The sequence below is a fragment of the Callorhinus ursinus genome, unplaced genomic scaffold, assembly GCF_003265705.2.
Source record: "Callorhinus ursinus isolate GAN/ISIS: 27379988/994484 unplaced genomic scaffold, GSC_fseal_2.0 scaffold2, whole genome shotgun sequence".
Taxonomy (NCBI): domain Eukaryota; kingdom Metazoa; phylum Chordata; class Mammalia; order Carnivora; family Otariidae; genus Callorhinus; species Callorhinus ursinus.
The window spans coordinates 8274957-8289691 of NW_027397064.1; the positions used below are offsets into that span (position 1 = coordinate 8274957).

General features: G+C 41.9%; 1 protein-coding gene across 2 annotated transcripts in view; it reads left to right on the forward strand.

The window, feature by feature from the left end:
• The window catches only part of DNER (delta/notch like EGF repeat containing), a 296928-nt gene that overhangs the window by 221980 nt on the left and 60213 nt on the right, over nucleotides 1-14735 (forward strand). For both annotated transcript variants that reach the window (XM_073877575.1, XM_025890378.2), the window contains exon 8: nucleotides 11383-11607. In XM_073877575.1, the coding sequence (XP_073733676.1) occupies nucleotides 11383-11607 (225 nt within the window). The remainder of the gene's footprint in view (nucleotides 1-11382; nucleotides 11608-14735) is intronic.

Consider the following 14735-nt stretch of genomic DNA (forward strand, 5'->3'; position numbering starts at 1 on the left):
GCAGACTCTACGCTGAGCGCGGAGCCCCACATGGGGCTCGATCCCACAGCCCTGAGATCATGACCTGAGCAGAAACCAAGGGTCGAAGGCTTAACTGACTGAGCCACCCAGGCGCCCCTCATGCCTTCATCTTGATTCAGTGATTACTCACTTATGTATCTGTAATCAAAACAGCTAATGACTAACATTTATCCTTTTCATTTTGCCTTGTAACAAATCTGTTAGACTTGTGTAACAAATCTGTTAGAATATGTCCTCTGTCACTCATCTCCTCATTCATCTGTTCATTTATTCCATAAGTTTTTGCTGAGTGGCCTCTATGCTGGGTGCTGAGGCTCAAGCCTGAGGAACCAACTTGACTCTTCCTCTTAGAAAGCATATGGTCTTGTTAGGGGTGGGAGAGAGAGATGACAGACAAGTAAACCAACACAACTGTGTCACTACAAATTTGGGAGAGTGCCATGAAGATAGTGAACTGGGTACTGTGATACAGAATAATAAAGGGATATGTTCCTGGAATGGGGTGATCGGGGAAGTCCTGCCTGTCGAACATTAAAGCCGGGAACTTGGGCGCCTGGGTGGCTCAGTGGGTTAAGTATCTGACTTTGACTCAGGTCATGATCTCAGAGTCCTGGGATCAAGCCCTGCGTTGGGCTCTGCACTCAGTGTGGAGTCTGCTTGAGATTCTCTGTCCTCCCTCTGCCCCGCCCCCATTCTCTCTCTCTCAAATAAATAAATAAAGTCTTAAAAAAAAAAAAAAAAAGCCAGGAACTAAAACATCAAGTGTAAGCAGGTAGGAGCCACAACTTCCAGGCAGTGGAAATGGTATGTGGCAAAGGTCCAGGTGGGGAACGGCTTGTCATTTCTGGGAACTGAAGGGAAGCCGGTGGGGCCAGCTCCCAGAGAAAGAGGGGTCACTGAGTCAGTGTCATCCTGTCACAGTATGCAGGGCTTATTGCCCATGGATGGGAAGCCCACATTTTATTCTAAGAGCAATGGGAAGCGATGCTAATATTCACATTTAAAGAAAATATTCTTATTACGGTTTGGAAAACTGGTTGTAGGGGTAAAACAGAATTGGGAATCTCATCAGAGGAAACTGTTGTAAAGACAAGGAGAGAAGTAATTGGGGCTTTGACTGGAGTGGTGGCAGCAGAGATCAAACAGTGTTTGGGGTCAGGAAGTATTTTGAAGATAGAGTCGATTAATATCCATGGATTTGTCAGACATGGGCTTAGGGGAGAGGAAGCAATCAGGTCTGTAAACCATTCGCCGAGCCAGTGAAATGACGGGTTAAGATTTTAAGTAACACTGGATTCCGTCCTCCCTCTTGCTAAGACTGCAGACTGCTCCTGCCTCCATAGCTTTCTGGGTAGAGTGACTTCATGGTCTTGCAACTTAAAATGATCCAGGAGTGTTTTCTTTTGGTTTCAAAGGTCTGATTTCCACAATGTGTCTATCTCAAGGGTGTTGACTTCTTTATTTACGTAACAAATGCTCAGCAGGCAGAGTCATGTAAATATTGGCTCAAATACGGAATTCGAAGCAATGGTCAACTAGCTAAATTATAGTTTTGCATTAGCCCCTCTTCCCTTAGATTTCTTGCGTAGTTCTGTCGTGTTTACTTTCATTTTAATCCTTTAATCTTTCATCCTTCTCTAAACTTTCCCCTTGTTGCAGTGAGTTGTTTTAAATGTCTTGACTGCTGGCATTGTTTCTACGTGTTTGAGTTTTTCTCTGGGGCTATTGTGTTTTCTTTCCAGCATTTTCTAATGTCTATCATAGGAAGTTTGTATGACTTGGAAGAGACCACTGCAAACAAGAAACACCACTATCTTCATCATTCTCTCTGCACCTTTTGATTAACATTATTAAATAATTTTTTTATTTTCTGCCCTTCAAGTAGGATTGTAAACCCAAATATATTTGCTCATTAGGTTCCAGTTGGGATCACATATTTATTTCTCCAGTGTAGTTAATCTGTTAATTTTTTAGTCAGTTCAGAAACACTATTATTATTGTTATTTTTTTAATTACAGTACGATATTCCACAAAGCAGCATTCTGTTTGTTCTCCATGTTTTGGAGTCTGAATGTATCCATGAATGTGGCTGAATCCAAGAATGTTAAATTTTGTTTTCCAGTCCCCTTGCTTTGGCCACCATAACTAATTTGGTTTGCATATTCTGCAAGAGGAATTTTCCAGAACATTTGCCTTAAGTGATCATTACTGATAGATTGACTTGTCAAAGGTCTGAAAGCGTTATGTTAATAGAAAGCGAAACTTTACCAAAGGCTATCTAAAATAATTGCTTTTACAGTTATAACGTGATGGAGGAACAGGAAAAAGCCTAGAGGTTCCTAGGATTGAATGTGGAGTTTGAAATTCTTTGTACGTAATGTATGTTGAGAGAAAGTGGGGAGAGGGGGAGGGAGATGCAGAGGAGAAAACAGGACAATCAAAATCTTGGTACATTTTTAGAATGTTTCTTGGAAACATGTTTCTTGGAAACATGTTTCTTGGAAACATGTTTCTTGGAAAGATGAAATGTGCTGGCTGAGTCTCAGCCACAGATGACCCCAAGGCCTCTCCTACCTTGTCCTGTAAGATACCTTTCTCCCAGCACTCACAGAACTGCACTGCACTGTTCACACAGAAGTGCACTGACAGTAAACTGCCTTAGCTTTGAGTCACAGACTTCTATATTTTTACACAGAGAAATCAGACTCCTATAGCACAGCCTCTGTTTGGGGGATCACTTACATCTACTCATTTATAGATCTAGAAATTGAATGCACATGGTTTCTTTCCTGGGCTATAGTTTAGTTTTTGACACTCCATTCAGGTAACATTCAAGCTTTCTGTGATCAGTATCGTGTTTACAAGCCAGCTTTGAGTCAGAATTTCAAGAACTTATACATTCACACCCGTGTAACGTGTATTATGGCAAGAGCCATAAACTAGCCAACATCTGGCCTTGATCAGCAGATGGGGAGGCCAGGCCTGCATTGGCTGGCATCTTGGCTCCAAATCTGATATTGGGCTTATTTTAAAGATGACTTCTGGTTTTATAAGGAGTTGTTAGTACATGTGATATGTTTATTCCTTAGAACTCAAGTTTCATGATGGTATTTTTAAAATATCCTCCATGTGATACTGGAAATACTGAGAAGCAGCGAGGCCCAGGGCATTTCAAATGCACAGAGTTCAAAATTTGTAATTGCTAAGGGATCTCCATGTTCTAAAGCTATCTTAAATTTAAAAAGTTAGGATACTGTTGGGTTTAATCTGGCTGTAATTTCTTTTGCTTGCATGGCACCTTCAGCTTTTCAAGTGCTTTGAGACAAACTCGCTTATGGGAGGCAGCCCAGCATGGGGCTTAAGAACATAGACGTGGAGTCATACAGACCTCATTTTGACTCTTGCTTTCCTCACTTACCAACTGATGTCCCTGGACTAGTTCTCTGATATATAATCTCTAAGCCTTCTTTTGTAAAAGTGGATAATAGTAGACTCTAACTGAGCCAGTGATTGTGATAAATCAAAGCAATAGGTGCCAATTGCTTAATGTAGTGTCTGGTATATAATAAGAACTCAGTATTTGCTATTACTTTTAACACCGATTCCTCTTCCTTTTCCTCTATTAGTATAACTATTTGATTTATACAGCTGTCTTATCATCTCTATTTTTAACAAATGAGGAAGCTAAGACATCAAAGAGCTAGTTATTTGATTGCACTGGCATGGTTTATCAATCAGAATTTGGTTTAGTTGCAAACAACAGATACCCCAAATAACTGTAGCTTTATCCCAAGTTTAGAAGTCAGCTAACATAGGGGCGCCTGGGTGGCTCAGTAGGTTAAGTGTCTGCCTTCAGCTCAGGTCATGATCCCAGGGTCCTGAGATCCAGCCCCGCTGGGGCTCCATGCTCAGCAGGGAGCCTGCTCCCCCTTCTCCTTCTGGCCCTCTGCCCCTCCCCCTTCGCCCTCTGCCTCTCCCCACCACTCATGCGTGCTTGTGAGCATGTATGCGCTCTCTCAAAAAAAAAAAAAAAAGTCAGCGAGGGTAAGTCCTCCAAATTTGTCTTTTTTTTCTTTTTTCAATGTTGTTTTGGGTTTTCTAGGTTCCTTGCGTGTCGATATAAATTAGAGAGTCACCTTGTAATTTTGTACAAAAAAAAAATCATTTCCTTTGGTTTATTCTCTTAGAGGAGACTATCCATTATTTCACCATTAAATGTGAGGTTACCTGCAAGTTTTTTGTTTATGCCCTGTCTGATGGAGGAAATGGCCTCTGTTTTAGTTTGCTGACAATCCCCCCCTTCAAAAATAATAAATGGATATTGATCTTTGTCAAACAATTTTCTCACATCTATCGAAATGACTAACTTGTTTCATGTGCATGTGTAAAGAATTTGTGTTCTGAGTCTTTGGGTGTAGTTTTATATTAATATTAATTAGGTCAAGATGGTTCAATAGTGTTTTGAAATATTGTAGACATGAGCTCATTCTGTCAATTTATTCTGTCAGGTAATAAGAAAGAGGTCCTTCTCTGATGGGGTCCATTTCTCCCTCTGGCAGTTTTTTTTTCATATATTTTGAAGTTCTCTTATTAGGTGTCTGCACATTTAGGGTTGTATCTTCTTGATAGATTGCCCACTTTTTCATGTTAAATGGCCCTCCTTACCTCTGATAATACTCATGGTCTTAAAGTCCCATCTTTTCTGATATAATATTGCCACACTAGGTTTCTTACACTTTTTTTCCTGTAATGTATCTTTTCCCATCAATATTTATGTCTTTTTATTTAAAATGGGTTTCTCTGAGAGAGCATGTAATTCAGCCCGCTTTTTTTGTTCAGTCTTACAATCTCTGCATTGTTAGTATTTACTTTCAGTGTAATTCTGGATAGGACTGGATGCTGTTTTCTGTTCGTCTCCTGTGTTCTTTGTTTTATTCTTCCTTTCCTTCCTTCTTTTGGGAACATCGAATATTTAGAAAATTTTTTTCTCTTCAGTTGGCTTTTTAAGGATATCTTTGTTTTCTGCTGTTGTTTCAGTTCTTAAGTTTTTGTTTTTATTTAGTGGTTGCTCTGGGCACTACAGTATTGAATGATAGTATAATTCTATCAACTACCCCCCCTTATTCTTTGTTCTATTGTTGTTATGTACTTTCTAAGTACGTTATAACATTATAATTCAGTGTTGTTAATTTTGCTTCAAATATCCAGTTAAGGAGCACCTGAGTGGCTCAGTTGGTTGGGCATCTGACTTTCGATTTCGGCTCAGGCTGTGATCTCAGGGTTGTGAGATTGAGCCCTGCATCGGGCTCCATGCTCAGCGGGGAGTCTGCTTTAGATTCTTTCTCCCTCTTCCTCTGTCCCCCCCCCCACTCACCTTTGCACTCTCTCTCAATAAATAAATAAATAAATAAATAAATAAAATATTTAAATAGCTAGTTGTTTTTAAAGAAAAGAAAAAAACTTATCTCCAAATGTACCATTTTCCGTGTTCTTCATATCCTCCTATAAACTTGAGTTTCCATCCATATTATCATTTACATTCTGTTTTAATAACACGCTTTATTGTTTTTGTAGTAAGGTAGGTATGTTGGCAACAAATTCTCTTAGCTGTTCTTAGAAAATGTCTTAATTTAGCCTCATTATTTAAAGTTATTTTCCCTGGAAATAGAATTCTTGGAGATAGGTTTATTCTTTCAGGACCTTAAAGAGGTAATTTTGTTGTCTTTTGCCTCCATAGATCCTAATGAAAAGTCATCTGTAATTCTTTTCATTGTTCAATGTATGTATTTTGTCTTTTTCTTCTGGATACTTTTAATATTTTTTTCTAGTTTTTGGTGCTCAGTATTTTGACTATGAGGTACTTGTTTGTTTTCTTTGAATGTATCTTTCCTGGGGTTCACTGAGCACTATTGTCAATGGGTTATTTTCTACCAAATCGGGGCAAAAAAAAACTCAGCCATGATCTCTATGGTCCAGACGGTAGAGTGAATGAAGGGATAAAATAAAACAGGGCAAAAGGTGCCTGCTAACTCTCTTTTAAGGAAGTTTCTCAGAAGCAACCTCAAGAGATTTCCATTTATATCCCCTTGCCCAGAATTTCGTCGCTTACATCGGGCCACAGAGGAGACTGGCAAATGTAGCCATTATTCTGTGCAGCTAGGTGACCAGATGTTCTCCTGCGGTGAAAGCAGAGGAGACAGATATCAGAGAGGACGTGCCCTTTCTGCAACACATAGCCAGCAAGTGACAGAGCTCTGACAGATCCTGGATTACCTGTTTTCACATTCGTGGCCCTTCTGCTACACCCCAGGCATCAGGTGTTAAGGACAGGAAGTACGGGTTAGAAGCTTGGATTTGGGAGTCAGACTGCCTGCGTTCGAACCCCATCCTTGCCATTTACTAGCTGTGTAACCGTGGGCAAGTTACTTGATCTTCCTGTGCCTCTGTTAACCCATCTGAAAAGGAAATAGTATACTTAGCTCATAGAACTGAGACTAGGTTTAAATGAGTTAATATAGCCAGACCACTGGGAGCAGTGCTCAGTATGGACAAGTGTTTGCCGTTAACAGATACTGTTTCAGTGTCTTGTCCTTTTGAGCCTGTGCGGAAATGCTGCCAGAGACACCCCTGCCTGTCACCTCTTCCCACCACTGCTTGCTCTGGGACCCCACCTCCATTTGTCAGCCTCGCTGGATCACCCAATAACTGTGCACGTGTTTAGAGGACAGTGTGTGAGCACCACCTGATTCCAAAACACTCCCCCTTAGATATCTCCCGGGACTCCATCCCCAAGAATTCACGAACATATGAAATTTGTTGACGTTCCAGAGATTGGCTGACAGACCCGCCTCTCTCCTGTTGCCCTAACCACAAACTCTGGGTGTACAGGCAACCTGGAATTTCCCCAGAACTACTGCTTAAAGGAAGGAGCATCCAACATGTACTGAGCGCCACCTGCCCTCTTGTTTCATCCGACAGGGCAGGGGTCACCCTCATTTTATATGCAAGAAAATTAAAGCACAAAATGATTAAGTACTTTGCCCAAGGTCACACAGCCAGCCAGAAGATCCAAACTTTCATTTTCTGGCCTTGCCTTCTTTGTGTTATAAAACTTTGTCCCTTTCTCTCTCTGGAAGGTCATTTAAGAGGTGGCTATGGAAGGTGTGAATCATTTACAGAGGATGCCCCATTAATAAGAGGATAACAATTGCTTGGGTGATGGAAATAGAGAATTTGCTGGTCACAGCAGTTGTGTCTTAGCTCCGGCTTCCATGACAGAATGCCGTGGATGGTTGGCTTAAACAACAGACATTGCTTTCTCACAGGAATGGAGTCTGAGAAATCTGAGATCAGGGGGCCAGCATGGTCAGGTTCTAGAGAGGACTGTCTTCCAGACACTTGCCTCAAGTATTAGCATCCACACCTGTGAATCTGATTCTCATCCATATGCGTCTCACCCCCAGCCCATGTCCTCTCCTTCACATCTCTTTCCTGAGACCAGATCTGCCTAGTTAACTGACTCCTAAACAACCACAGAAGTACCTCAAGCCAACATGTACAAAACTGAGCTCATCATTCTGCCCTGGAAATCTCCTCCTCTGTCGATCCTTGTTGGTAACAACACCATCCACATTGTACCCTAGTCTGGAAAAGCACAATTATAACTTTCTTACTGAATGCTTGTTATTTGCCAGTCACTGTGCCAAATGGTTTCCAGAGTTTTTCATTTAAGCTTCGCAAAAACCATGTGCTGTCGGCATCATCGTGCCTCTTCCATGAACGCAGAGACATAAGGTCAAGATGATTAAGGACTTGCTCAAGGTCTCGCGGTTACCTGTGGTCAGTAACTCCCACTTTGGCTCCAAAGCCCGTGGTTCACATTAAGTCACACAGAGAAAGCATACACACAGTGACCACAGATGTGTTTTAGTACCAGAGAAGTGACTTATCAACATTTTAAACTAGGAGGCGTTCAAACAAGAATCCAGATTTCAGATATTTCTTGACAATTCAGAAGATTTGGCAAGGGGAACCACCTTCCAAATGGCAGCAGTGGGCTGCAGGTGGGCGGCAGCCACCCCCTTTGGAATGCGTTCTGGGGGCATGCATTCTCCAGCCCGGGGCAGTCCCTACCACTCCCTGCTGTCTTGCCACTGGCCCACTTCCGTCGTCAGCGCTGCCTGCCTGACTTTCTGGTATTGGAGTTTAAGGCTCCTGTTGCCTTGTGTCCGGAGGCTCTCCCCTCTCTTTCATTCTTCCACCATCTAATGGGTCCCTGAACTGACAGTGTTGCTTGTGCAGTCATTTACTGTCTGTCTCACATTCTTCATCCCTAATGCTACAAATTGTTCCTCCTAACCTCTCACCCCAGTTACGCTAGTAAACACCTGCTTTCCTGCTTCCAGTCTTGATAGCCATTAATTCATTCTCCACACTGCTTACAATTAGGGATATAAAAAAAAAAAAAACAACAGGAATAGATGATGTCCAGGGGCTTCAGAATGAAATGTAGACTCCTTACGGAGGCTTACAAAACTGTTCATGATCTGGCCTCTGACCAGGGGCCTCATTTATGTTCACTTTCCACTCCCCCCTTGACCTTATTGAAATATGGGCTCTCCCCTTCACATCTCCTTGCATATTTACTCATCTTTCTCTCTTACTTGGAATATGCTATGTGGATTATGTGAATATTTGTAATGGAGTCTATCAACATGAGTCTAGAGTGATTGCCTTTCTAAAATTTGTATTTTTTTAAAATTTTGACTGGATGGATGAGTCTTCGATTTCTTTTTCCACTCAGATACAAACAGGATAGAAATATGAGTCCCGGTTATGTTTATACATCTTAACACCTTAACTGTCCCATCACTGACTTCTCTTCTGTGCCGTATTGCAGAGTAGCAAGAGATTGGGCTTAGTATCCCCGCTCTGCCATCTACTAGCTGTGTAGACTTCAGCAGGCTACTTTATGTATGTTTCTGTGTCATCTGTTAAGTAGAGCTACTAAGGGTTCTTTTATCATACAATTACAGTGGGGTTTGGAGAAATAACGCATGGAAAGGCTTAGAACCATCTGGTGCACACCAGCCCCCAGGGGATGTCCACTATTTTTGTTACTCTTACCATTCTAATTTAATTCACTTATTCAGCATTGGATCAGGAGCTCTTTCAGGAATTTTGCTATGTATCTTTTTAGAACCCACAACAACTTTATGAAGAAAATAACTTCAGCTCTTTTCTGGCTGAGGCAGCAGATTAGAGCGGTCGGGGCTTGCCTTGGTCGCTGTTTGTCCCATGGTAATAAGTATTTAAGTATCTCCTTTTCAGTCAGAGTAAAATGGAACACATCTCATGAAAGATGGAATTATATTCCATTCCAGGCCGTGAAGGGATTCATTGGCGAATTCAAGTGTTATTAAAACTGATGTGGGACATTTTTAGTATGATTTCTAAAATTTAAAAACTACCATGAACTCTATAAAATGTTGAATAGAATTGGATTTTGAAAAGATTTTCTATTTCTGGGTGGAAAAATACCAAGTTGATTATGCCAATTTATGAGGGATGCTTCAGACAATTAAGTCTGGGAGCTATTTTTGTTTGTTTTATATATTCACTGTGTCCTTAACAGTAACAACAGAAATTGCCAATATTGTCAGGAGTTCTGGGTGAAGATGGGTAAATACAAACTTAAATGTAGACAAGAAGGGGCGCCTGGGTGGCTCAGTCAGTTGAGCGTCTGCCTTCGGCTCAGGTCGTGATCTCGGGCTCCTGGGATTGAGTCCCTCATCAGGTTCCTTGCTCAGTGGGGAGTCTGCTTCTCCCTCTGCCCCCCCCACCCCCCCGCTCGTGCTTTTTCTCTCTCTCAAATAAATAAATAAAATCTTTAAGAAACGTAGACAAGAAAAGTTGAAGAGAATATTGGAATAAAAACTATTAGTAAAATTATTTAACTTTGTTTCTAAAATTTGAACCACCTTCATTTCATTTTCAAGCTGCTCTTATACTGTGAAAAGAATAGGTTTTACTAAAGCATTTGAAATCCCTACATGGATACACAAACCTACAGACCCCCATATATGTATGTACGCATTTTAAAATTGAGAAATACTGAAACACATATACAGAAAACAAAATAAATATCACCTACACAATTAGCACATTTAATATTTTTTTTTAATTGTACCTTAGTAAGAGGTACAATTTAGATATCAATTTCATTCATTGTAGGTACATAACTCAGTGCTTTTTGTAAATGTATCACCACGATGCAATATTAGACCATTTATGTCGACCCCAAAGACTGCTCATGGCCATTCAAGGTCAGTCCCTCTTCCTACCCGGCCCCAGGCAAGCACCAATCTATTTTCTATATTTATAGATTTGCTTTTTCTGGACATTTCTTATAAGTAGAATCACAATATGTGTTGTTTTTTAACTGCTTTCTTTCAGTAGCGTAATTTTTTTGGGGTGCATCCACAATGTAGCATGAGTGAGAACATAGATCCCTTTTATTGCTGGGTAGTATTCCATTATATAGACACACCATAGTTTGTTTATCCATTACAGTAACCAACTTAAAAAGTATATATTTAAGAAACCGCTAACAGTGGCTCTTCTAGAGAGAAGAATGAGGTGTAAGGGATTTGGGTGGGAGATCTTTTCATTGTTTACTATTTTATATGGGTTTATTTTTTAAATTCAAGATATATTTTTTTGAAGCAAAGGTAAGGAATGCCTTCCCTCCAGCAAAATGTATAAAATAAGAGGACAAAGCCCTCCACTGACCCCAATCCCCCCTTCCTGAACGTAATCACCATTAATTTATTTTTGGCATCTTTCTAGACTGTATGCGCACACACATACGTAATAAGCACATGTACACCTATAAATATACTCATGTCCCTGTATGTCTGTACATCTAAGTGGTCATATATCTTACATTTCAACAAATTGGAACCCCAGGGCTTAATATTTTAACCCCCAGTTCCCAAAGCTAAGAAGACCTGCCTTCCCCCTATCGTTGGGCTGTCTGTATCTGGAAACTGTTAAATGAGTTAATCACTTCACAGTGAGGAACATTTAAGAATGGACCCAGTTTATTTATTTATTTTTAAAGATTTTGTTTATTTGAGAGAGAGAGGGAGAGCACAGAGGGAGAGTGAGAAGCAGACTTCCTGCTGAACAGAAAGCCCCATGCCGGGCTCGATCCCAGGACCCTGAGATGACCTGAGCTGAAGGCAGATGCTTAACCATCTGAGCCACCCAAATGCCCCATGGACCAAGTGTATTAGCTATGATGTGTGAACACGGTTTAATTTATTTTTTACCCGTCCCCCTGTCTGTGTTTTCTGGCAGGATACTTCGGCGCTGCCTGCGAGGAAAAGGTGGACCCCTGTGCCTCGTCCCCATGCCAGAACAACGGGACCTGCCACGTGGACGGCGTGCATTTCAGCTGCAGCTGCAGCGCGGGCTTCACGGGGCCAGCGTGCGCCCAGCTCGTGGACTTCTGCGCGCTCAGCCCCTGCGCGCACGGCACCTGCCACAGCATGGGCACCAGCTATAAATGCCTCTGTGACCCAGGTTGGTACACTCATGGAATGCAAATCCTTGCTCTCTCCAGTCTCAGACTTTGACCTTTTGTTTTGCATCTGGGCAGATGTTGGCTCCCCAAATGCGTTCGCTTGTCCATAGGCATGCAGCCCACTCATTCATGACACCCTTTCTCTTTAGACTTACTCTTGGCAGGGTTTTAAAAACACCCTTTCCCCTCTCTGTGAGCAGGTCACAGTCATTATGACAAAATAAGAAAAATACAAGTAAGCAAAATAAGAAAATTAAAAACAGGCTTAATCTCCGAACAGCTTAATTATTTTTTAACGATTTACTAGAGGTCATTCCCCAGCTTTTACTGGATTGTGTATCTTTTAATACCATGTTCTTAGGTTAATGGAGTATGTTTTTCTTTTTTAATTTTTACGTCTTAAAAAGCAAGACGTAATCCATTTAGAATTTTCTCATCTATTAAAATTCTTACTCTGTGCACTGTATGTGTTATCGGACCTGTGACGCCCTCTGCAAATGTTCAGAAGTTCCATCATTTATTTTCCAAAGGTCTTCTGCATTGTACTGATTTTTTTATTGTGTAAATTTTGAGACTCAGAAGTCACAGTGATTTCTAGTCAAAATTTGTGCCGGTGCAACCTACCTGTGTGGTCCTGAAAAGAACACACATGGGTGACTCTTTCTGGTCGCTTCTCTTCTGCCTCTGTCGCTCCTTCCTTGCACGAACTAGCCTTTCAGAATGCATTGAAGTGCGATTCCTCACATGTGTGCCTGACCCGTCCGCATGGAGGCCAGTTCCCTGGTTTTGCTGGAGTCCCAGGTCTGCTTGTGCAGTGCCTTCCACCTGGGTGCCTGCTCCCCTGTCACCCCGTTTCACCTGCAGGCTTCTCCTTCTGGGCCCAACACACTTTCCTCCCTCTGAATTCCACAGTCACCCTCAATATCACTTGCCTGGTCTTTAAAACATTATATTAATTGTCTTTCTCCCCATTGGGGGTAGGAGGAAGTGTATTTTATTAGTAACCTTTGTGTAACCATAATAACCCCAGACCACCATTTAGCGAGCATGAATCTTTCTAGGTTTTGAGGTGGGTGCTTCACATCTCTGGTCCTTACGGTGCCCTCCCTGCAAGCTAGATATTGCCGAGCCACATTTATGAATTGTGTCATACTTGCTTTAGTCATGTGCCTGCAGCCATACACCCAGGAGGGGGCTGAATGCAGGTGCCAACCCAGGTGCCGTGGTCCTAGAACTTTCAAGGGGCACATCTCATACTCATGATTCAATGAAGGAATTAGTAGGAAATCCAGCTAAGCACTGAGGGGTATTGAAAAACCTTTTCATGGAGACTCTTAATTCTCTGGTTTTATATATATATATATATATATATATATGGAGGGGAGCCTGGGTGGCTCAGACAGTTAAGCATCTGACTCTTGATTTCAGCTCAGGTCATGATTTCAGGGTCGTGAGATTGAGCCCCACGTCAGGCTCTGTGCTCAGCACAGAGTCTGCTTGTGCCTCTCCTTCTGCCCTTCCCCCTGCCCATGCTCTCGCTCTCTCTTAAATAAATAAATAAAATCTAAAAAAAGATATATATATATATCTTCATATATATATATATATATGAAGAGAGAAAGAGAGAGAAATATTGAAAGAGATTGATTTTAAGGAATTGGCTCATGTAATTGTGAGAATGGGCAAGTTCTCAATCTATAGTGCAAGATGGCAGGCTGGAAACTCAGGCAGGGTTTCCTTGTTACAGTTTTGAGACTGAATTCCTTCTTAAGAAACCTCACTCTTTGCTCGTAGGCCTTCAACTGATTGGATGAGGCCTACCCACATTTTGGAGGATAATCACTTTGCTCAAAGCCTACTGCTTTAAAAATGAATCTCATCTAAAAAATACCTTCACAGCAACATCTAGACTAGCGCTGGACAACATATTTGGGTGCTGTGGCTTAGCCAAGTTAGCACATGAAATTAACGCTCACAGTAACATTTTTGGGTTTCCCATTAAACCTTGAGGTGAAGAAGTTTCTCCACCTCTCCGTCTGCCGTGAGATACTTTCCTGTGCTTACCCCCCGTCCTCTCCTGTCAGAGCCATGGTGCAAATGGGAATGGCTTCCCCCCTGGAAGCCCAGTTTTCCACCATGCGTGGGGCAGTGTGGGTGCCATGGAGCTGGGCATGCTGAGGCGGAGGCAGCGCAGGGCGGTACCCTTGCCTGTTGGGAATGTGGAACACGAAGACCACTGTGTCTGCAAATGAAGCACGCTGCAGTGGTGCTGGGGAGAACACAGTCTCACTCATGTCATGACTCATGAGTGCGTGGCTCCCAGAGCTCTGCGTGTCATACGCATGGCATCATCCCCCAGCCCCCCGGCAGCCATCGGAGGCAAAATGGTTCTGTCAGGAACTTCCTCCCTACTTGGATACAAGACTCCTGAGAGTGCTGCTTCCATCAGTGAAGGCCCACCCAAGGAAAAATCAAATATCATAAGACCAGAGGGGAGCTCTGTTTTCTCCCCAGATTTTCTTTCTTAATCATACTTTTTCTTTCTAATTAGTTGGCTTATTTTTAAAACTTTAAATGGAATGTAGTTATTTAAAGGTAAATGTTACTTTGTGTGGCTGACTATTATGAAAATGTTGCTTAATACTATGAGTTTATCAACAGGTAAGAGCAGGCTTACGTGGGTCCTACATAGAAAATGTGTCTCCTACTCTTTCTTTGCACACTGGGAGGTGAGAACCGACCTGTGAGATCCCATCCCGTTGACTGTCACCATAGGAAACTTACAGGACTTCTCTGGACCTCAGTTTTTATATTTTTATGAAGAACATCTTAGATACCTGTCAATTCGGCGGTAGTTGGTGTCACAGCCTAGACTGGGACAAGTTGCTGACCGTGGTCTGCTGTGTGTGAGACGTTAAATGTGGCATGTGGCATGTTTCCAGGCATGGAGTAGTAAGAGCTATTGCCCTTTCTTTCCATCCACGGACAGTCCAGCATCTCTTTTCTTTCTTTCTTCTTCCTTCCTTCCTTCCTTCCTTCCTTTCTTCCTTCTTCCTTCCTTCCTTCTTTCTTTTCTTTCTTTTCTTTCTTTTCTTTCTTTTCTTTCTTTTCTTTCTTTTCTTTCTTT